Source organism: Solanum stenotomum, chromosome 1, assembly GCF_019186545.1.
Source record: "Solanum stenotomum isolate F172 chromosome 1, ASM1918654v1, whole genome shotgun sequence".
Lineage (NCBI taxonomy): Eukaryota > Viridiplantae > Streptophyta > Magnoliopsida > Solanales > Solanaceae > Solanum > Solanum stenotomum.
In genome coordinates, this window is record NC_064282.1 from 25,076,413 (window position 1) to 25,100,798 (window position 24,386).

Genomic DNA, 24,386 nt, shown 5'->3' on the forward strand with positions numbered 1-24,386 from the left:
TTTGTATTTTGTATCACTAAAAGAAAACATTTATCTATTGCTATATCAATATTGTATTTCGTAACTGTCACGACCAGACCGTCGTGATTAGCATCCACACTAACCCTCCGGTGGGAGAACCATTACTATAATCCAACTAAGCAACTTAATGAAAAACTAAACATTTACAGATACGAAAGCAGGTTTAAATGTCTAAGAAAAATAGAGTTCCCATAAACTCTAAAAGTTAAACAAAACAACTACCAAGCATTTGCGGAAAACAACTCCTGTAACCTGAAAGTCAATGTACCAAAACTCTAACGATCAATAAGTCTAAGGAAAAAGGGGTGCAACCCCGAAAACAAAAAAATAACAACCTAATAGATAGTCTGAGTCCAAAAAGAATGGACTAAACATAAGAGAACCCATGACAGCCTGGAAGAACTGGCTTACCCTTGAATTCGGTCTCAATCAGTGATCTCCTAAATGAAGTCTGTCAGTAGCTGCCTGAAGATACCCAACACTCAACAAAAAAAAGCAAGTGCAATATTAGTACACAACCACAATATACTGGTAGGATCACACAACTACTCTCATAAGCACAATATACAACGATTAATCACAACACAGTAAGCGCACATATACAGAATATGTTCAGTTATCATTTCAGAGAAATATACAGTTTTTAATTATCAATGACAAGTCGACATAACAAAACAATCACAAGTAGTTCTCTCATGGAACCCATACCCAAATTGTTAATGTGTCGGAACGTGACACCCGATCCAAAGTATATGTCGGAACCTGACACCCGATCCTATAAATGTGTCGGAACATGACACCCGATCCAATATATGTCAGATTGTGACACCTGATCCAGTCAGCACAATCACACCCATAATGAACAATACTCATAGTCATACAATCAAGTAATATGGTCATGACGTGTAATCAATCATATACATATATTCATTGCATCATATTCGGCTTATATTCTGTATTCTCATATATGTCTGCATACAACGAAGCAATTATCGGCATGTATCACACAAAAAAGAAATTAAACTATCACCTATCCGAAACCAAGCTTGAATCCTCCTAAGACACTCGAGCCTTCCCTTTCCAAATTCTTTCCGCTTGTTCTTGGTCTACAAACGAGTAATTTAATGCAAGGATCAATAATTAAGGTCTAATTTATCCGGATTATAACAGCCTAATAACCCAAGATCAAACTCATGATCCTAACGTGTAGCTAGAGCTGCCAAAATAAGCTTGGCCGACCCAACCCAACCCTTGAATTAAATGGGGTTGGGGTCAATTTTGTCAGCCCATTTAGGAACGAGGCTTTTTAGCCCAGCCTCATTTGGCCCGCTGGCCTCGTTAGGCCCAACCCGCAAGCCTCAGAGGCCAGCCCGCGGGCTGTGATATTTATTATATATACTTTAAGTAGTGTTTTACTTGTTAACATTTTGTCAATAAATATTTTCAAAATATCAATATAAAATCAAGACTATATTTTTTACATATCTTTTACATTTTAAGGTCATTAGGACACTAAATTTTCTTATTAGCCCAAGTCCATTACTCCATTATAACTATGAATCTTTGACCTCTTTTGCTTTTGTTTTTATGCCAATTTTTTTACTTCTCCTTTATTGTCTTGTTTATGAAAATAGTGATCATGTAATCTTTTTTGCTCGGATGAATCTTACGAATGTTGTATCTTGGCTATTATGTATTTGTTTTGTAAATATTCACTGAAGTATGTGTAATTCATTCATGAATTTATGTATGTATTGATGTCGTGTTCATCAGACATCAACGTTTGTATTCTTTCTAAGAGTAATTTATGTTGGGTTGGGCTGCTAATTTACAGTCCCTTTAATTAAAAGGGCCAGCCCGTCCCAACCCATTTAACTCTCTAGCCCGTTAGGATTGGTTTGGGCCAGCCCATTTTGACAGCTCTATGTGTAGCTAGGGCTTTTTCCCACCATCAACTTCAGACCAAAACCCTGCCCCAATGATAATTACCCAAGAATCTAAGTTCTACGGATCGAAAAATGAATTAGGGGAGTAAAATCTTTACCTTTAGCACTACAAGTCGTGGGAAACTGTCAACAAATAGCCCTGGTTCGCCTCCTAGCTCTCAAGGGCGAAGGTTTGCAAAAAAATAACTAAATTGTGGTCTTTCCCCGATTTAAGTCGCGATTGTCCCGCCACAGCGAAATCCAACCCGCCACAGCGGCCCCGCCCTAGCGGAACTAACCCGCTATGGCGGCTTACACTGAGACAGAAAGTCGGAATTTGAGTTCCAAGTGCCCATTTCGCAACACACCTTCAACCCTTGACGTTCATAAGCTACTCTTTCACGCCAAGATCAGTTTCGGGAGTTCTACTCGCCCGGATTCGATTTCCTAAAGCCGTATAGGCTCCTTAACGTCTTAGCTATCCACTCATGTGATCAAATTCACAGCTAAATCCCCTATTCATTACCAGATTTCCCTAGACCTCACCTGACTCAAATTTCATCCAAATCTGGACTAGGCTACAATTTTTCAAGTCACTACTCAAAAATTTTCTGGCCCAAATTCTTTCCCCTTTGGCTTTTCTATAACGACGGGAACAGGTCGTTACAGTAACAAATTACGTTTGTATTCATGTGTATCATATGTTTCCATGTGTGTTTGTATTTTGTATCACTAAAAGAAATCGTTTATCTATTGCATATGTATTTGTATTTGTAGTTGTTGCCTTGTGCATATTTGTATTTGTCGGTTATCATGTTTATTTATATTTTGTATCACTGTAAAGAATTCATATAGTTGACAGTTATTATTTATATTTGCATCATTGATTGTTAACATTTATATTTGTTTTGTATTATTGACTGTTATTATTTATATTTATATTGAGAGAGAAAGTAGGATAGGAGGGAGGCGAGGGAAAGTGTACAGAAAAAGGAGAAAGAAAATTGTTATAAAATCATAATTATAGCTACGAATTATAATTCTTTCCAACTATAATGATTTATAGTCTTTGCTACATAATTTTTCCTTTGTTGATTGAATGAACTCCTAACCCCTTACCTTGAGGATGATTTAGACAAATGTCTTTTTATTGGGTTATTATTTAAATTTTGTTCCTATTTTTTAAACTTGTGAAAATATCAAGTTTTTGTACGTGTAGATTTTTTTGGGGTAGTCTTTAATTTTTGTCCCTACTTCTCATTTATGAAAGTTGGTGGATCAAAATATTTTAATTACAACCTAATTTCGCAAGGTAAACTGTCAAAAGTTTTGTTGGATTAAGTTATGTTACTTTAAGGTATAAATTTGTAGGTGTATAACCTGTGCCTCGTGAATTTATTTTTTTTTCGATGTCAAATGTTTTATTACTCAAAATGCTAAAAACAAAAATTAAAAATCACAAATTAGAGGGAAAAAAAAATCACCCTAAAATAGGCATTCGTGCAAATGACCTTGCAAATATAACATTTGGACCGAAAAAGCCGTTTAACATCTATAAAGTTGCTGATTTTTTTTGGTTCCGGCTCCTCTCCATTTCCCTCAAGTTCTTGCTTGGATGTAAGACACATGACATAGATAAAAATCAATGGCTAAGATTTAATAGATTAAAATAATATTATAATTATTATTTAGATAATTAATATTTCATAAGAAAAATAATAATACCATAATTATAAGTCATAACAATATAATATTTCCATAAATACATTATAAAAACTGTTGTCTTTTCTAAATTTTTTCCTACGAGTATTTATCTTCCGTTTGTTTTTAAAATAAAGATAAAAATGAGTAAGTCTTAGAAAGCAACTTTGAGCTTTCTCTTTGAAATTAGTTTACATATAATTAATAGAAAAAATACTCGCAGGGAAAAATAATTAGAAAAAGAGAAATTATTTTATAATATATTTATGGACAAAAACAGAAGATAAATACTAATAAGAAAAAGAAATAATATATTTATGGACAAGATAATATATTGTTATGATTGTGGTCTTGATATTTTTCTTATGAAGTATTAATTATCTAAATCATAATTAAAATCTTATGTTTATTTAATTAAATCTTAACCATTAATTTTTATATAAGCCATGTGTCTCACATCCAAGCAAGAACTTGGGGAAAATGGAGGGAAGGGAAATGAAGAGGAGCTGGATCCACTTTTATTTTAATATATTTTCTCATAAAATTTTATTTCAGCTAAACTATATTATAAAATGTTCATAAGTTACTAGAGAATTATTTAAATATAGTTGTTCAAAATAGGGAATAACTGTTGAAAATTTTGGGACGCCTAACCTGTAAATTGTAATATTTACCTTTGAGCAATCAGGTTCAGCCTTAATTTTTATTCTTCTATGGTTATTACATAAAAATAATAAAAAGTTGATGGTAAATAAGAAAGACTTATTTTTTCATCAAAATTAAACACTTCATATTACTACACTTTATTCTAATGCTAACATTCATCACAAGTAAACAACAATATGTGAATAGGTTATAGATGCAAATTCATTGATTTAATTATTTGTATTTAAAGTTTAAGATTATCTTTCACTACAATTTTAAAATTTCTTGGTATCCCGCCCAAAGCCCAGTAATCGTATTAGAGCCCAAATAACCCAAATTTGCACCAGAAAATCTGACATTGAAGGGCCTAACTAAATCTAAATTTGAATTGGGAAGTCTCTGATTGGAGGTAAAAAGCTCCCTTAACACAAACAACTCCATATCCTGAAAGACTTGAACCCAAAAAATCTAGTTAAAAATGAAGAAGTACTTACCACTCCACCACAACCCTTCTCGATCAAATTACTCTGTTGCAGGGTTTTGTACCCTATTTAGACATGGTTAAAGAGGGGAAGCACACTTGGTTAGCACATGAAACTATCCAGCAGCATTTTTCATGTTCTAGCCTTGTTGACATAGATGATAAACAAAATATTTTATCTTTATAAAATGGTCAATATACCTAAAGAAGGAGCAAAATAACTACTTTGTACATCCAGAATTACCAACTTAAATTGGAGCTCACAGCTTGTACTATCTTAATGAAGAGGTTTATTACTTTCCTCCAAGCTGGATTTTACTTTATCTACATAATATTCTTGTTTCCTATAGACTGGGCTAAACCAGTCTCTCTTGTGCACATTCAAGTCGAGGATCACAGTAATAAAACATGAATGACAATGTCAAATCCATACATGAAGGCCGTTTCATCAACGTGTATCATCATTCTATCTTACTGTTGTCATCTGATGGCAGCATATCCACAACAACTTCTTCCAAGCGATCTTCAAGGTTTTTCAATGACCTTTCTACCCAAGTGTGAGTATTGTATTGTACATAACTGTCACAAGGATAACCCGGCTTGCACACATAAGCCACCAAGTAATCAGCCAAAATGCAAGGTATCTCACATCTTAGGAATTCTTGAACCCACTTATCATAATGGGGCATGGTCTCATCGACAACAGCAAAATCAATACCTGAGTTAAGGAAGCGAGTGTAAGGAGGTGAAGTTGCTAATATAGTACCATCTCCAGCCTTGACAGCGCGCTTCAGTGTATCCTGATTCAACAAAGAGTAGCAATATTGAGATATTCTAGAGGAGATAAAAGAATTCAATTTACAAGAACTTCGTGCAAATAACTCACCAATGGTGGTACAATGCAGTCTCCATGTATGATTACCTTCATTCCATAAAATGCACCATGTCCAGTTCTCTCCCTCAGAAGCCGCCACTTCCTTGGAGCTTCTAAGTCGATTGCTAAATCTTCTGTTAAGCCCTTTTTGTGCCATTCATATTTTTCTTCATCCAAGAGTCTTCCAGCTTCATTGCTAGCTGTTAAATAATCAGACTTTAGGATCCACCTGCAAAAATCAATAGACCGATCAGTTTACCTGTACAATTGGCACTACTGAACCATTATTGAAGCATTACCTTCCAGAGGCTGCAGCAGCAAACAATTTTTCAGTTCTGCGAACTGGATCAGGAACAATGAAATGAGTTGCTTGATATGACCATTGATGAGAATCTCTGCACACATGTCCTTTCAAACGTTTGATGACCTTCTCAAATTCCTTTCTTAGCAGTCGATGCCCACTAAGGATAAACCACCTTTGCTCAGTTCCTACTTTAGTAACCTGCAATGAGCGAGGATTTGCAACATCAGCCTTTAGAGGTTTTTTGTTATCACATTTTGGAGAACTTTTACCAGCTCCATGTTCATTATAACTCGTGATTTGGCCTTCAATAAGAGGACTATTCTCCTTCTCCACATCCATGGAGTTCAACTCATGATCAAGTGCCAGTACTGTTTGTTCACCTGGTACAGGTAAACCTTTTTCAATCTCTGTTTCCTCATTCTTCTTTTTGTCATTTTCGGACTTCTTCTTTTTGGCAACTTTTCGGGAAATTACAGCTCTTTTAGCAACTATATTAGTTGTGTTTGACCTCTTCATTAAGTATTTTGGGCCTTTGGTTATTTTCACATCTACATCATTCTCTGCAGAAGTTGATTTATTTGACCCGGTGTTCTTGCCAGAAATAATCTTTTGAGCTTCAGAGTTCTTGTTGTCAGCATCATGCCTCACAGCACAATCTTCCACATCAGTCCCATCCACGTTCACCACAAGTTCCTCTGCAGATGTAACCAGAGACTGCGGTACTCCACTGACCTCACCTGTTAAGACATTCAACTCATCATACTCTTTACTCTCTGAAGTTTCAGCATCATTATTTATGGATTCAACTATTTCAACATCTTCCTTTCCAGAATCCAAGTACTTTCTTTTCTCTGTTTCTTTGCTTAATTCTGCACTACCTGCTGGTGGAATCTCAACCTTTGCAAAGCTAAGAACCTCTTGGTGATCTCTGTCCTTTCTGCCCCAGCTCACAGAAGGTGCAGAGTCATTTGCTGGAACAGTCTTGTTATGAAATGTAGTACCTTCCTGATTTCTTGCATCCCTTTCACAGAGACTTAGTCTAGATCCCAGTGTCTTCTTGGGAAGGGTTTTTATCTTTAATGGCTTAGACCCTGACCTAGTATTTCCTACGGCATTTTCCAATTCGGTCATCCGAATAGACTTCTCAACATCTTCCCTTTCATTGCCAGGAGATGGATTTTTGACAGCTTGCAGTTCATTCCTCGGGCTGTTATGTTCACCAGTAGAATGCTCAGTATCACATGAGTGAACATTAACAGGGTCCAAATTGCTGCTCAAAGCAGTCTTTCTTAACCCCATGACTGCACAAATGCCAGCTTGCGCCTCCTCATCACACTCGTGCTGATTTTCTTGTATTATGGAAGTGAAAATAGAAGAATCACATTTCTGCAAGGGATGAAGACTTGCACCCTTGCCAAACTGGATATTGTTGCGCAACGACAAATGTCTGTCCAACTCTTCACCACGATCTTCCACCAGGTCACTATCTACCATGCTTTCTGGAATATGACTAGTTGTTGGAGAGCTTTTATGTAACTCAACCTTCCGTTTCTCAGGTAGTACACCACTTTGGCCCTTTTCAAGGCATGACATTTTACTTGTAGGAATTTTTGCAGAACTAACTACAGTTCCGTCCTGCTCTTTCTCTGAGGAAATGTTCAATTTATCACAATGTTGGCTCACTATATTATGGGGAGGACATCCTGCACTCTCAATTTGTTTCAAGGCCATGATGAGACCAATTTTTCTAGGTTTTTTCAGGGAATAACTTTCAACACCTAGGCCACCATCTAACATGCTTTCTGGATTATGACTAGTTTCCAGAGAGCCGTAATATAACATGTCCACCCTCCTTTTCTCATGGAGTACACCACTTTGGCCCTTTTCCAGGCATGACATATTACTTCTAGGAAAGTTTGCAGAATCAACTTCTGCTTCATTCTGCTCTTTCTCTGAGGAGATGTTCAAGTTATCACAATGTTGACTCACCGCATTAGCGGGAGGACATCCTGCACTCTCAACTTGTTCTGTGGCAATGATGAGATTAATTTTTCTAGGTTTTTCTCGGGAATAACTTTTAACACAACTGTTTGACAAACAAGATTTAGGAGACTTCCTAGCATTATTAGAAACTGAAGTCGGACTATTTCCATTTTGTGGCATGCTTTGTGGCACATCTTCATTTCTACTCACAGTGGTGCCAAGGGTCTCAAGATGTCGCTTGTCAGATCCCTCAAAGGTTGTAACCAGGTCCGGTTTCGATTCCTTTGAAGTTGCTAATCCCAGATGCTTATTGTTTCCAAGATCTGACAGACCTGTCTGTATGTGTATCTCTGAGATGTTTCTAGAGATTTCCTCCTTCAAGAGGAATTGATTGGGACTCTTTGAGTGTTGAGGACTAGTGAAAGAAACTCTCTCTCTGCCAATTGCAGCAATATCGTCTTGTTCATCTTCAGAATCCTTGGCTTCGGTTTCCATCATCTCCAACTCATACCCACTGGAGTCCAAAAAGAAAAAAGCACAGGCATGAGCATGTTCAAGTATTCTTATTAATTTAATTGGGTAGTCAAAATTGAGGCTCACAAACATAAGGATATGATGTCTAGCATGACCTCTGTAGTTGGAATATCAATAGGTTGTACCTAATTCCATTTTCATTTGACAGCTCTTTCCAACAATATAACTCCATTATTAGGAGCAGAGTGTTCATTTTTATGTTTGTTGATTCATTGTTTCCTTGGCACGGAAAGTACCACAACTAAGAAATCAAACAAGTGAATCAAGAAAGCATTAGCATTCCAGACCTATACCATTCTAAGACAATTTGAAAACTTAAGTCTGAGAAAGCACCTCGAAATTCTTAGATGAGCTCCCTCCCGTTGAGCTTAAGCAAACACAATGAATCATGTGCTTTATAGTTTATACTATTGATAACACAAGACAAATTGATGAATGGTGTCTTGTGATTTGTGAATTGATCTAATAATCTTAAAAGATTAAACACAAATAGCAACACTGACATTCTAGAAAAGGATTTCATAATGCCACAATGTAAAACTTCATATTTTCAAGTTCTTCAAAATAAAGGGTAAGGTTGTGGACTCCCACAGTGCAACGACCACCAAGGGGATACTGACATACTATAAACTAAAATATCACTGCCAAAACAAAAGAAGATGCCCTCTGATATAGAAAACAAACTAATTCACATTCCTGATGGAAAATGTCTCACCTTTTATCATAGCTAGCCTCCGGAAGAATTTCCCAGGCCCTTAAACTGCAGAATAAAACAAATTTAAAAGGAAGCACCTTGAGTAACCAGACAGTAAAGAAGTTTCTATTGAGGAAAAGTGACCAAAAAGGTGTTGGCATGTGTAAGTTCTACAGAATGTTCTAGCTTACCAATCTTCTAGCCACAGGTGATTCACTAGTTTTATCTTCTTCATTTTCTTGGCAAGCTCGTATTTCTCTCCTATCAAACAACAGAGGCTCATATGGAATTGTAAAAAAGTAGTGAATAGAACAACAACTGATACAGTAAAATGAGAAATCATATTGAATTTGAAGCATCTTTTTTCCATCACCTGATTTGGTGGGAAAAGCGAATTAAAAGTCATAACCAGTCTATTAAGAGTAAATTACCATAACTTAAGGTAATTCACCATTCTGTATTAGCAAATGCTTACCTTAAGCCTCGACACCTGAAATTTCCCATAGTAATCCTTACATATAAAAGAGAGAACGCAGAATGAAACTTATCTTGGACTTTCTGCTTATTATGCTGATTTCAAATAAATGTGATTACATTAGATTAGATACTACACTAACTGGATCTTTTACTTTGTTGTGAACTAACCATGTACAACACATACACACATCAGCAATCCAGGAAACATAATTTAGTTGTGTATTCAAGTTTTAAAATGAGGTTAAAGGAGTTGCTTCTTAATGAAAGGGCTCCGCCAACATGAAACACCCTTAACTCCTGCAAGAATAAACTGCACTGAAAAAAGAAGATAAGAAACAAGGGGAGAAGGTATTACATGCTGCAACATGAGAAATAAGTTTACCCTCAAATTTGTAGCAAATAAGATGAGTGACTTTGTTTGCAACCAATGGCTTTGAAAAGTTTGCACCCATCAACCCAACCATTATCTGGAAGAAGAAGAAGGAATCAATTAGCAAGGTGCCATAAGATGAAATTGAGAAGCAACTATTTAAGTCCTGTAAGAAAAAAGAGAGTTGGAATCTACAAACCATAATATCATCTCGGTCTTGCCGCTGATATCCAGTTAAGCACAGAATTAGTGATTTAGCACCTGGGATTCCAGTCAAATCCCTTGGAGGTCTGTACATAATCTGTAAGAGAAATAGTGAATATTCTGAGTTTGGGAAAGGAGCTAAACTATAAAATATTTGAAGTATCACAAGTTAAGGGAATCTGCAGCATCATGGAACAATAACTTCGATCTTCCAGCAGAGAAATTTGAGCTCATACAAACCAATTAAGACATTCATGTGGAACTTTAAGGAGCAATACAAAGGCCAATGCATTTATGTAGTTAGTTATTACTTATTCTGCATAAATTTTGTTAGATCTTCCAAGCACAATGTTGGTACTTGAACGTACTTCACAACTGAACAGAAATAAAGCCCGGTGGAAAAGCAAAATCATGTGAAACGATAAGCATTTATATAGAGCTGGACTCACAGGCATAACTTAAACATCAACTTGTGCACCACAGTAGCATTTGAAAGAAGGGAACAAACAACTCGCACATATTAAGAGCATATCAAGTCGAGTCTTATCACAAAAATACTAACTCATCGTTATCCTATAACATTCAACTATAAGCCTACGACCAGACATTTAACTTAGTATGAACTCAATGAAAGCATTTTCCAATTCAGAAATATATCATAGATATAAGGACATCAAAATCAAACTTTCAGAATGAACTTACTGAGAGGTGATCGACAGGCATTCCCACATCAAAACTGTGCTCAACCCACAAGCCAGAGACTAAAAATTTTCCATCTTGTCGGGCAGCAACACACAGAGGATCATCCTAAATATTTAAAAAAATCATTACCCAATTCCATTAATAATTATAATATAAATTAGTAAAAAAAAACAATTGGGGTTTGCTGATCAATTTAAAGAGTTAAATAAACACATAACACATAGAATCCGATGTAGTTGGTTGGTTGGTTGGTTGGTTGATCGATAAAATTGGAAAGAGTAAGAAAATAGCAAGTTGATTTCTCATATGGACACTCTCCACTGATAGTTATTATCTCATAAATTCACTTTATTTGTTGAAGAAAATTGAAACTTTTTGAGATAATAACAATTAGATGAGAAATCAAACCCAAAAAAGGGAAAAATGAGAATACAATTTTGCTGCAAAAGTTGCTCTTACATAAACTGCTCTATCAACAATGAGGTGAGTGCAATCCGGGCCATATTCGCTCACGTCAACTCCACCAGCCTCCAAAAGCTTGGACCGGACCTTCAAATGGGGAAAATGACAATTATGAAAAAATAGAGAAAACCCATGATATATAACAATTACAGTGGCAATTCTAAGTATTTGAATACAAATTATGGAGCTCTAAAGGGTAACCTGTTCTTTCTTCGGGGAATCGAACCCAGCAAGAACAAAACGGACACCGATGAAGATTTTAGAAGGATCATCATATAACATATCTTGCTCACTTTTTGCCATTGAAATTCCTATATGTTTTTGCTGAATCTAACAATAGTTTTCAAGTATTAATCCCAAAAAAAAATAAAAAGAAGTGAAAAATTGAATCAAATTGTGAAAGAGCGATTGAATTGAACGGTAGAGTGAAACGTCTAAAAATTCAAAAGAACTCAAATTATAAAAAGGAGGGATTTTTCCATTTTAAATAATTTTGGGTCCATTGGCGGGAGATAAAAATTGGCTCATACAGTTCACACTATGCCATTATACGAGTCACTATTGGGCTTGGGCCACTTTACACTTCGGATCCTTTCCGAAGCGTCTGATCTTAAATTTTTATCTTTGTTTTAAAAAAATAAATAAAAATAATGACTATAATAGAAGAATTTATAGTGTCCATCAGGCATAAGTTTTAATTTTAGCCTATAAAAAAAAAATTATGGTCAATTTAGTAGGTTTAGTGTGTTGAAATATTCAAAAATTGTTGTTTTTATAGACAAAAGGTAGAACTTGTGTTTGATGGGCAACAAACGTGTCCGGAACCTTGGCTAGGGCTATCTAGAGACTATGGCTATCTAGAGTAGAGTCTCGGTATCGGGAAATCAATAGTATAGGTCTTCCCCGCCTCTACCGCTAGTGAGATCTCTGCTTGAACGTAATCATTCTTGTTTTGGATCGTTTTGAGGGCTGTTCTAGATGGATGCACCACAAGACCTCTCGCGGATGCTTACCTAAGCTACGGAACTCAATTGTTGGGCACATCAATTGTAAGTTGTAATTTTTGTTTATAATAGAATAATTGTGAGGCATGACTTATAAAGTTTTAAACCATTGTGAACTTCTGTTTTATAGACAAAATTAATTTATATTTATAATTTATAGATGATAAATTATAAAAAAAATTGGAGTCCCTTTTTTAATAAATAAAGAAAAGGTTGTTTATCCGGAAAAAAAATAATAATGAAGAACATCTTTATGGAGACCACATTTGTGAACTTACAAACCATTTTAAGGACATAATTTATATCACGTCGATTTTTGAAAGTAAATTAATGTTTATCCATTTTTAAGAAAGAAAAGTTAGATAAAATGTCGATTGAGTAAAAAAAAATTATCTAAACAATCTAACTATCTTTATTACTTAAAAAATGAATTTTCGACCATACTTTTTTGCAAGTGAAGTGCTTTTAAGTTGATGTCAATCGACTTGTATGGATTCATTTTCTCGGTGGATGATATATAAATCATTCCAAAAATAAATAAATTTAGCATGCAATTTCTTTTCCATTGAAATCTGTCTAGAAAACTTTAGAATTTAAAATTTAAATATTATATTTTTAAGTAGTCAACTTTCGATACTTGAATCTCCTTCGTTTTGAATTAAAAAAATCACAAATAATATATCATTGAAAATATTCTTTTAGTGATACATGTATTGCACATATCAAAAGTTTGTGGAGATAGAAATCGAACTTAAAAGTCTAGGTGTTCATGCTGAGAAATTTCAAAAATATTCTTAAAGTACAAGCCGTGAACTTTCAACACTCATATTTTCTTCATTTGATATAAGAAAAATATACGAATAATATATTATTGAAAAGTTGTGATAACATCTTTTCAGTAATTTATCGTTTGACTACTTTGGCCATCCATACTGGGAGGTAACTTAGCAAAGTCACTACATTTATAAAAAAAAAAAGAAAATTCTTTGAAATGTTATACAATCGAAATATACGTCTTTCACTAAATTTTAACCATACGATGGTGAAGGATAAACATATCTAGTTAACTAACTTTGCTTTGATACCAATGAAGTAATTAAACTAGAAGATTCATGCGAAAATAGATATACCTTTTTTTTCTTTGATTGGATATATATGTTATTACCACCAACTGTTTTTGCGGAATTTTACAAGAATACTATGGAGTCTTGTGTTCTTTTCCACAACAACTACACTCTTTTGTTTAGAGAAACTTTTTCACCGTTTTGTTGCGTCTATCAATGACCTCAACTCATTCCTTTTATAGGACAATAGTGAAACTTATAAATCAAATTCATTTAAGAGTTACATTACCCCTTATTTGTTGACTCTCATCTTATTCATGTATACATAACCCTTCTTCTTTTACTATAAGAAATTGTTTAATGAAATTGTAACCTGCTTTATGAACGAAGAATTACTAGTCACCCAATCAAATATCAATAGATGTATTCATTTTTAACAAAATCGATACAAAAATTTTGATTTAATTAACTTTTTAATTGATTAGAAAATCCCGTTAATAACGTGTTATAAAATATAAATAGTATTAAAATAAAGATAAATGATATTGAAGAAAAAATATGAATATTATCGTATTTGAGATTATTTTTTTAAAACATGTATAACATTTTATTTACCTAAAGAGAAATCACTCCAAAAATTATAAATAATAAGTGCCTCAATAATATACAACTCCTATAATATACAAAAAGCTTATAGAACTTGGTGAATGTACAAGAACATTTTGTGGATATTTCATTAGAAGAAGGTTTTACTTAAAAAATAGGAATTTCTAAAATTGCATCTTTCTAAAAAGTTCTGAAAAAAATAAAAATAATTTATCACTTAAAACTAACGTAATTTTATTGTAAATATCACAATTATTTATTCGAAAAAAAGTATAATATACAAATGTGTCATTTAATTTGGCTTTAATTGATATTTGTGTCGTTCAAGAATGTGAACAAATAGATATTCAAACTTGTATAAATTTGAACAAGTAAATACACATTTTTTACTCAACAATCAACATCTTTCACATAGGATCTCATATAGAATGTGTGAATCGACATATAGGATGTAATGTAGGATACATGTGTTTTCTTATTTAATTTTTTATAAATTTAAGTGTTTATTTGTGCATTCAAAATTAGAGAGATATCGAAATCAAATTAAAAGAAATATTTATTTATGTATTATGCCAAGAATGACCTATCAATTTTATAGACCGAAACCACATACAGGAGGAACTGGAACTGGAACAGAAGTTTCGAAGCTTCTCGAAGTGTGGTAGGCGTAGGTAAAACCAAAGGCAAGATCCATTTCTGACCAGAAACCCACTTTCTTCTTCGTCTTATCATATAGCAAAAACAATTTCGATCAAAGAACAGCAATCATGGGTTGGATGACACGATTCTTATCTGCTGTAGCTTTCTTGGCAATTGGAGTACTTTTTTCTCCAGAAACTTTCGGTTCAAAATCAGATGGTCAACATCCTCCAAAGCTCGCAACTTTTCTGAAATTAGCTCATCTCCTCTGCTTTTCAACTGCTTTTGGTGCTGCTCTATGGGTCACTTTCATCGGTGGTATCATCATGTTCAAGTATATTTTTAAACCCCATTTCTTCTAATTTTAGTTTTCTTCCCTCTATTTGAAATAGTAGCAATTAACTGCACCTCAAACCCCAAGTTAGTTAATGCCCTTTTCAAGAATCCCGTGTAATCACTCAGCTCAATGGGTTTTCAGATAATTTGGGTATTTTTGTTGTAGGAATTTGCCAAGGCATCAGTTTGGGAATCTGCAGAGTAAAATGTTTCCTGCTTACTTTTCCATGGTGGGGGTATGTTGTGCTGTGTCTGTGGGTTCTTTTGGGTACTTGCATCCATGGAAGACTGCCTCTGCTTCTGAGAAGTACCAACTTGGGTTCATTCTTGCTGCATTTGCTTTCAACCTCAGCAATCTCTTTGTCTTTACTCCTTTGACAATTCAGGTACTAGACTGTATTATGTGATGTAACATTTTTATGTCCAAATGAGTACTGATAGGCTTGGCTATACTGCTATAGTTCAATTGTGATGTGCAGTTGTCACAGCAAATATCCCAAGGTTACTGAAAATAGATAGGATAACCACTTAGTTTGTAAAGTTTGAAATTTGAAAATTAGAATCCGTCAGATTGACTTAAATGAAGTGATATGGTTAAGGGAATAAATCAGTTTGATTAATGGTCAACTTCTTGAAACACCCCAAGCTTTTGGAATGCTGATGCAGGCTTACAAGGTGATCCTTTTGAGTGGAAACCACTTTTAATGGGGTTACCTTAAATTTTGGCCCTTGGTTTTAATGTAGACTGTCAACAATTGTCATTTCTTGGTTTCTGAGTCCCTTGATGACTAGAGATTGATAAGAGCTGTTCTTTAAACATTTTATTGTTATTTAGGAGAAAGGAATGCTTATTTTTTCTGAGTCCCCTTATGACTAGAGACTGATAAGAGCTGTTCTTTAAACATTTTATTGTTATTCTGGAGAAAACACTACTTGTGTCAGAATTAGAAAATGACAAAAAAAGTGTGTGGATAAAAATGAAGTTTATCGAAAAGAAAGCCTGACCAGCGCGTCTTTGGACTGTAAGGAAATTGGGAGAGGGGCAAGATCTGATTAATCTTCCATTTTTACTCCCTACACTGGAAACATGGGGAAGGCATGAACTCCCATGAACTTATTACAAGGAGGGTGAATTCCCTCCCATGCTTTTAGCACCTCCAGTCAGTGGCGAATCTAAAGGTAAAAAATAGGGCACCGGAACCCGTGGTCTCTTCGTAAAACTAGATATTTTATGTATATTTTCTAAAATTTGTATAATATTATATTCTTGCACCCATGTTATAAGAAGTTTATCTGGTCCACATGGTTAAATGTTGAGCCTTTTACCTTGAGGATGAAGAATCAATTCTCACTTAATACATTTTTCTTGATGCATCCATGTTCGGATCAATTCCCACTTAATACATTTTTCTGAGTGCACCCATGTTTGAAAAATCCTAGATTCGCCTCTGCCTCCAGTTACCTCCTTGTGGTAGCGAAATAGGCCAGTCCACTACTTGCAATTTCAAAAAACAAACGATTCACCCCTTTGCTATTTCTTCAGGCTTAACAATGCTAATTTCCCCATTAAAGTAATCCCTAAATAGTTGCAGTCTTATAGTAGCCTGAATTAGTTATTCCAGGATTAGTTATCATAGGATAACTTATCCTACCATGTATATGGGATAACTTATCCCATCACTATAATATAAATGGTGGGATAAGTTATCCCAAACATGACAACCAAATAAGATACAAAAAATTTATCCATCACTATTTATTTTTATCCGTCACACCAAACGACCCCTTAATATCCATCTCGCTATCCTGCCAGATCTGGACACTTCTCTTTACAATAATCAATCTTCAGATTTTTAAGACATTATGAGTTTATCTTAATTATTTTCTACACGTACAAATATTTAACAAACTAATAAGATTCCAGGTAGATACAAGATTTTGTGCAGGTGTACCAACAATGTTAACGAGTTGGTACAACACATATGGACCTTTTTCTCCAGTGTGATCTGATCTTACCTGAGCTGGATGGATCCTGATAGAGATTGTAGGACTTTAAGACATCTTCCTTCTACATGATTTTAGCTTTTGCATTGAGGAAGCAGTAGAATTTACTATTCCCCCAAGTATCTAAACCTTATTGAGTGATTGTATAGGAATACAATAATCTTATAACTATCTTAACTTTATTGATACTGTTGTGCTTTCCACTATGTCACTCTCCTGGTACTTTTATGTGGCTTCCTATTGTTACTACGGAAAAGGCTCAAAAATACCCCTGAACTATCGGAAATAGCTCACATATACCCTTAAACTATATTCTGGCTCAAAAATACCCTTCCGTTAAAGTATTGGGTCACAAATACCCTTACTATTAACAGAGGTGTGTTAAGTGCCATGTGGACGCCACGTCGATGCCACATAAGCACCAAACAACTCTCACCTCCACATAGACCCATACATCCTAAGTATTAATTTTGCCCTCATTTCTTTTGGGACATACAATTTGACCACTCTCATTTCTTTAAAACTAGTTGTTTAGCAAATAGCCCATTTATGCACCTGTCATGTTAGGGACCTTTATGTCCCACGCGTTCCCTTTAAATATGAGTAGTAACTTTTTCCCTTATATATAACTAAAATTTCTTAAACTTATCATGATATTTTATTTAGAAAATTGAATTAAAACTTATTTCAATTAAATATATCTCAATTACTAATAAACTATTTTAGTTAGATACTTTCAAATTAAATTTTAGAAAACCTTTTTTCAAGTCAAATTTTGTACATTTTTTTATGTTAGGACTATATTTTTATTTGTCTATTAAATAGTTAAATTAACTATATAAAATATATATCATTTACTCTCATTATACCATTTGCCTCAAGAAGATGTAAATTTTCACACATTTTTATTAAAGCTAATCTATATAAAAAATAAACTTTACGTGATTAATTTAACTATATAATTGACAAATAAGAATCCGCATCAATCTTTATTAGAAATTAAGATGTATAATTGAACATAAATTAATTTAAATATCTAAATACAATATTCTAATAAATTGAGGAAACTAACTACGTTAAGTCTTAGTTTTTCAACTTTTTTTTTATTCGACACATTTACAACCTACTCATATCCAATTTATTAATCGTATACGATAATTGATGATAGGTACAAGTTTTTTTTTTTTAATAACAGCAGCTATCAGTGTTGGCAGTGACTTCTGCCCCACGTGTACTACTCCTTTCCACTCTTCATAACCTCTTTCTGCCATATGTCAATTTTCTTATAATTATACATTTCCCCTCTTTCTCTCTAATACGATTTCACCTAGGGTTTCAGATTTACTCTCATGGACGCCATTCCATGAGAGGAAATCTGAAACCCTAGGTGAAATCGTATTAGAGAGAAAGAGGAGAAATCGTATTAGAGAGAAAGAGGGAAAATGTATTTTAGAGAAATGAGAGTGGGCCAAATTGTATGTCCCAAAAGATGAGGGCAAAATTAATACATAGGATGTATGGGTCTATGTGGAGGTGAGAGTTGTTTGGTGCTTATGTGGCATCGATTTGGCGTCCATGTGGCGTTCATGTGACGTCCACATGGCACTTAACACACCTCTGTTAATAGTAAGGGTATTTGTGACCCAATACTTTAACGGAAGGGTATTTTTGAGCCAGAATATAGTTTAAGGGTATGTGTGAGCTATTTTCGATAGTTCAAGGGTATTTTTGAGCCTTTTCCGTTGTTACTATAGTTGTAGGGAACAACATAATTTATTAATTCCGTTATCTGATGAGTACTCTCAATGTGTATATTCATGATTTATCCTCTGGTTCGGTGAAAAGAGTAGTAGTCACCACTCACCAAGGAGGGTTAGTACTCTGCCCAATGATTGGTCAAATTAGTGAGTTTCAAAACTAGGAAGAGGTCATATGCATTTTACAAACAGTTTAAGAATGTCAAGCGGGAGTAACCAGGATAGGTTAGTTTGCTGAGGTTCGAGACTACAACTATTTGTTACCACACTGATTAGTTTGCTGAGGTTGAAACCACAACTATTTGTTACCACACTGGTTAGTTTGCTATCTGGGGTCAATAATCCAAGGAAATGGGAGATTGATGATGATATAACACATTGTATTGGAGCGGGGTGGATGTAATGTAAGTTCACATCTGGTGTCTTATGTAATAAAAATGTGTCGCCATGCCTTGAAGGTAAGTTTTATAAAGTGGTGGTTAGACTAGGTATGTTGTATGGGGCGGAGTGTTGGCCGGTCAAGAACTTGCGTATCCCGAAGATGATAATTGCGGATATGAGGAATTGGACATGGATATGTGGACATTCTAGGAGAGATAAGATCAGGAACAAAAAGCTATCTAGGACAAGGTGAGTGTGGCCTCCGTGGTGGATAAGATGAGGGAGGCTAGTTTGAGATGGTCCAGACATGTTAAGAGAAGATGCACAGATGCTCCAGAAGGTGTGAGAGGTTTGCTATGGTGGGTACAAGGAGAGGTAAAGGTAGGCCGAAGAAGCCTTGAAGAGAGGTAGGACATGGCACAATTGCAGCTTAACGAGGATATGACTTTTAATAGGAAGATATGGATGTTCAGAATTAGGGTAGAAGATTAGCAGGTAATCCAACGTTATCTATTTCTCTTATCAGTATTATTATTATTACTATCCTACTATCTTAATCTTCCAGTTTAATTTTGCCTGTGGTTTCCTTTGCTTCATTTATTGTATTATTTATTCTTGATACCCTTTTTTTTTCGATAAAGTTCTTGATACTGTTCTCTTCTTCAGACTCTTCGCTACTGTATTTGTTTTACATACTTGGCTTTTTTGATATGCTTTACTTGAGCTGACCTCTCTATCTTCACAAGGTAGGGGTAAGGTTGTCTACACACCATCCTCCCTAGACCTCACTTGTGGGATTACACTGGGCATGTTGTTGTACTGGTTAGTTTGCCAGGTTGCTGAACTACCAGAGGACCCAGACCTTGAAAGATAAAACAGAATCTGTCATTGGAAAAATTGCAAAAGTTTCACCTCTTTTGTTGGACCTACCCAGGGGGAAAAAAACTATGTTAGAGCTGTCCTTGCAAGGACCACTTGTCTTATGGTAGTACCATCGGTATCTACTTATCAAAAGTAAATAATTAAATATTTAAAGGAGTAAATAAATGAAAAACTAAGAAATGAAAAGGTTAAAGAACTAACCAATTCCCCTTTCTAAAAAAAAGTGGTAACTAATTCCTCAAGAACATTGAATGTTTTAGGGAGAAGTTATATATAACCTGGATTACTTGTCAAAAGGAATAACATATTTAATCAGTTGAGCTTCTCACTTTCACTCATTATTAATTTCGATAAGCACATCCAGAATATGGTTGTCAAAGGTCTAATATGAACAAGAACAACCAACTGCATCAAGGGTGTGACATAGTGGCTAATGAAGTGGGTGCAAACCTTGGAGATCCTGATTCAAATCCTGGTAGAGACAAATAGGCGATTTCTTTGCATTACTCTCAAGTGTAGAGTTACCTGGTATTCTAGTACCTGTGTTGGTAGAAGATTGTAAGTACTTGGTGGAATGTTCAAAACAGGCACAAGTTGACATAGAACGATTATTATTAAAAGAGAAGGTCTAATATGAATAGTTGTGAGTGAAACAATAAAACTGTTAAGAAATTGTCATTTGGACACAATCCCCTTTCTTTTGTGATTTGCAGAAAAAAACAAAATTCTTAAATATCAAATTTCAAATTTATTTCGTCAATAGAATTTTCATTCCTCTTTTATGAGGTCCCAAAAGTTAATGTTCTAGTCATCTGCTTCCAAGTTTTGCTTTCCCGACAATGACGATCTGGTTCTTTAAATACTTGCATGGGCTGGTTCGTTATGTTAGGTACCATGGCATTTTGGATCCTCCTTATTCAGGCAAAGACACTCTTAAGCTCTGTTGACCATCCTTCAGAATTCTATCAACATGTTAACATGTATCTGATTTTTCTTAACCTCTGTAACCAGAATCCAGTGTTGTCAAAGGTGAAAAGCACAAGAAGTGCTCCAGGTCTACCAGGCTTTAAGCGACAAGTGCAATCCTAGTGTGGGTTTTAGTTAAAAAAGTGAAACGAAGAAAAATAATAAAAATGTATATGAAATGTAAGAAAAAGTGACAACTTCATTGATAATGATATCCTTAATAGTAAAAAAAAGGTATTTTGCTAATCATGTTTTTTTGTTTAGTACCGTTCTGTTCAAGATAGAACGTATTGACAATGAAGCGCATGCCTTAGTAACTTGCCTATGCTGAATCGCAACCTAAGTGACGCGAAGCGCCAACCTTGAGCTTCATGGCTCAAGCACGAGCCTTTGACAACATTGTCGGAATCCATTTGAATTCCTTTGATCCCTCACATGCAAGTAGTCCCAAAAGATTTACCGTCTTCTTCAATCCATGCAAATTTTTCATATAATCAAATACTCCATTTTAGAAAGATATCCATATAAGCAATACCAACTAGTTGAAATTAAGTTCTAATCATGTCGGTTCACGAGGTCTTGTGTTTGGTAGGAGAACTTATAATCTCTTTTTTAAAATAAAAATAGATAAATAGAGTGTATGGGCTAGCTTATGCGACTTTGGACCATTCCACCTAGTATCTTTTATATTTCACTAGTACCAATTCTAGGTTATTCTGCCACCAGAACACGAGGACTTAGGCAGATGGGAAGAATCAGTTAATGTCTTTTGCCTCTACTAAGCTATGAACTTAGGTCTCCCATGGTTTTCATCCACTTCACCGACCGTTATGTACAACCTTGGCTGCTACGAGTTTCTTTAATCTCGTTAAAAATTTGCATGTCGGTTGAGCACACTAGAACCTTTAAATGGGTGAAACCTCGATTATGGAATATTGGAATGAAATGAGTTAAAATAGAGAGAAATAGATAGTGATGATTCATGTAGGTGACACTTCTTTATCAAATTGGATCATTGCCCTTCATTTACTCTTAGGTGGTATCTTCTGTCTGATATTTTAAAAATCTTCTTCCTAGTCCGTGGAATAGAGGAATCTCTCTGACCTGGCAGCACTTTGGTGATTGACTTTCCTGAACCATGTGAATTTCCCCCCATTCAAGTGGGGATCATGAAGCTCCATATCCTCCATCTACATAGAGAATTCAGACATAACATTCGTTATCCTATTGCATCCTCTTCTTTCCTTCATGAATCTAACTGTATTAAAGTCCCCATGGGAAATCCAGGGACCCTCACACAGTTCCTTCATTGCTGCGATTTCTTCCCAACATTCTAACTTTTCACCTCTGGTGTGGGGTGCATAAAGCCCAGTGAGATACCAAGTAAAAGAGTTCTGCACCGAGATGAACTTGTAAGTAAAGTATTGCCCTACTTCCATCATGGTACCAACTCAAATTCTGCTATCCCACATAACCAATGCTGCTACCATCAGCTTCTATATAGCCACATATCATCTACCTACGTAACTACAGTTGTTTTGCAATACCCTCCAGATCCTTACTCACCTTAGTTTATTGAATGCAGTATACATCCGCTTTCTACTTCTGTAGACTGTAAAGAGCACTTAACAAGATTGCTATTGAAAGTATTGTTAAGTCTCCTTACATTCCAAATGACAAGATTATCTTTCATTAAAAGGGTTAAACTGAGAACTATCCCTCCGCCAGAGAGAGACATTCTATTTTTAAGACGCATAAATTGAAATAGAGAGAATGCGTGTCAAGGTTAAAGATGAGAGTGGCAACTATTGGTATACAACAACAACAACATACCCAGTGAAATCCCACTAGGTGGGGTCTGGGGAGGGTAGAGTGTACGCAGACCTTGCCACTACCTCGTGGAGGTAGAGAGTGGCAACTATTGGTATATTCTCTCATAATTCATCATGTTTTGTTAACGTTAGATCTGAGGGTGATTTCCAATGTCCCATTTTTCATGTGCCCAAAAGATGTGGGCTATCCGTGAAGGGAAAATCCACTTTATATCATCATATGCATCATCTATCAGGCAGGGGAATGTGCAACGTTAGCCTAAGTGTATTTAATTCCCCCTTTCTGTTTCTATATGTTCATTAAGTCTAAATTACTTACAAAGTAAGTAATGAATGGTAGAAACATATTACTACCTAGGTTCTCTGTCTGCAGCTTCATTTATTTTATTTTTCGTTTCTTAAAAATTGGAGGTTTACTGCAGACAAATATGTTAGTCTTGATATTGAGATGACATCTGGAATCTTAGCACTACTCTGACTTGGAACATTGTCACAGAAAAGTCTTTTAATTAGTTTTCTCATTGGATTCTGATGTGAATAATGTGTCCGACTTTGAGCAGATGATGAAGGAAAGGCATAAGATAGAGAGGGAGGCGAACATCGGGGAAGAAGTTGGATGGACAAAGAACCAAGAAGTCGCAAAGGTTAATCCAAAGCTTTCAGCAATGAACAAGAAATTTGGGATGATTCATGGCCTATCTTCCCTTGCTAACATCTTCTCCTTCGGTTGCCTCGCAATGCATTCCTGGTACCTGGCAGGAAAATTGGATCTCTAGATTGTTTAGAGATATTCTAAATTGCTCTATAAATTGTATTAGTCTGTCTGCTACTTTCTAGTTTTTACCATTGCTCTAATGGCTTGTGTATTGTGTTAAAATGTAACTTGACACCAAGTAAGAATAAAAACACACACGTTACCAAGTTGCTCAAAATGTGAAAGCTTTGATATCAAACCAAAAGATAAGTTCATCAAGTCTGAATAGAACCAAAATTGATTGATTAACATTTTCTTTGTTCGTATTTACTAAGTTGCAGCGTGCAAGATTGAATTTGATGTCGACTCAAACTACATAATTTTTTCTGGTAAATCCATCAATCTTCCTAATTTATTGGATGCATTCATAATGATGTCATTGATGAATTTAGCTGGTTGTCTACCTTAATCAATGACCAAAACCAAGTCTTTTTCAGACCCCCTACCCCCCACCAAACAATACTTAGGCCGGGTGCTATTTGAATTCAACGAACGTGTTTAATGCTACATGATGTCGATGTTCCTTGTAGACTCTATACTTGGGATATTTATTGCAAAATAAATATTGATAGCGATACATAAAATTGAAGTGTTTCAATAATCACAGTTTGTTCGATTTCAACTTCTATAAACTGTACAAAATTACAACTTCAACTCTTAAAGAAACGTCTCAGTTATATCATACAAATTTTCAATACCACTAGTTTCTGTGATGTCTGAAATCTGAATATTAAAGTTCCAGAGTTATAAGTTTAATTTTATACTGCCCCGAGTTTATAATAAA

General features: G+C 35.1%; 3 protein-coding genes across 3 annotated transcripts in view; 1 reads left to right on the top strand and 2 right to left on the bottom strand.

Annotated features, from left to right (window-relative positions):
* Positions 1-24,386, bottom strand: part of LOC125853199 (uncharacterized) — a 170,963-nt gene that overhangs the window by 123,987 nt on the left and 22,590 nt on the right. The gene's annotated exons all lie outside the window — the stretch shown is intronic.
* Positions 4,990-11,700, bottom strand: LOC125853178 (BRCT domain-containing protein At4g02110). Its single transcript, XM_049532848.1, has 10 exons — positions 11,579-11,700; positions 11,375-11,464; positions 10,916-11,020; positions 10,209-10,310; positions 10,022-10,106; positions 9,354-9,423; positions 9,184-9,228; positions 5,947-8,448; positions 5,660-5,876; positions 4,990-5,573 (listed from the first exon to the last, which is right to left on the bottom strand). The coding sequence occupies exons 1-10, from the start codon at positions 11,678-11,680 to the stop codon at positions 5,235-5,237; spliced, it is 3,657 nt and encodes a 1,218-aa protein (XP_049388805.1). The 5' UTR covers positions 11,681-11,700; the 3' UTR covers positions 4,990-5,234.
* Positions 14,670-23,780, top strand: LOC125853202 (uncharacterized). Its single transcript, XM_049532875.1, has 3 exons — positions 14,670-15,024; positions 15,193-15,412; positions 23,409-23,780. Exons 1-3 carry the CDS (start codon positions 14,819-14,821, stop codon positions 23,622-23,624), a joined length of 642 nt encoding a protein of 213 aa, XP_049388832.1. The 5' UTR covers positions 14,670-14,818; the 3' UTR covers positions 23,625-23,780.

What these genes read in the sequence shown, in the direction of transcription:
- LOC125853178 (XM_049532848.1), bottom strand. Translation starts at nt 11,680, where the DNA reads ATGGCAAAAAGTGAGCAAGATATGTTATATGATGATCCTTCTAAAATC. An exon ending in TTGTTGATAGAGCAGTTTAT is followed by an intron (nt 11,021 to 11,374) that starts GTAAGAGCAACT and finishes TTAAATATTTAG; the next exon opens with GATGATCCTCTGTGTGTTGC. An exon ending in GAGGCTAGCTATGATAAAAG is followed by an intron (nt 8,449 to 9,183) that starts GTGAGACATTTT and finishes TTTGGACTCCAG; the next exon opens with TGGGTATGAGTTGGAGATGA.
- LOC125853202 (XM_049532875.1), top strand. Translation starts at nt 14,819, where the DNA reads ATGGGTTGGATGACACGATTCTTATCTGCTGTAGCTTTCTTGGCAATT. An exon ending in GGTGGTATCATCATGTTCAA is followed by an intron (nt 15,025 to 15,192) that starts GTATATTTTTAA and finishes TTTTTGTTGTAG; the next exon opens with GAATTTGCCAAGGCATCAGT. An exon ending in TTACTCCTTTGACAATTCAG is followed by an intron (nt 15,413 to 23,408) that starts GTACTAGACTGT and finishes GACTTTGAGCAG; the next exon opens with ATGATGAAGGAAAGGCATAA.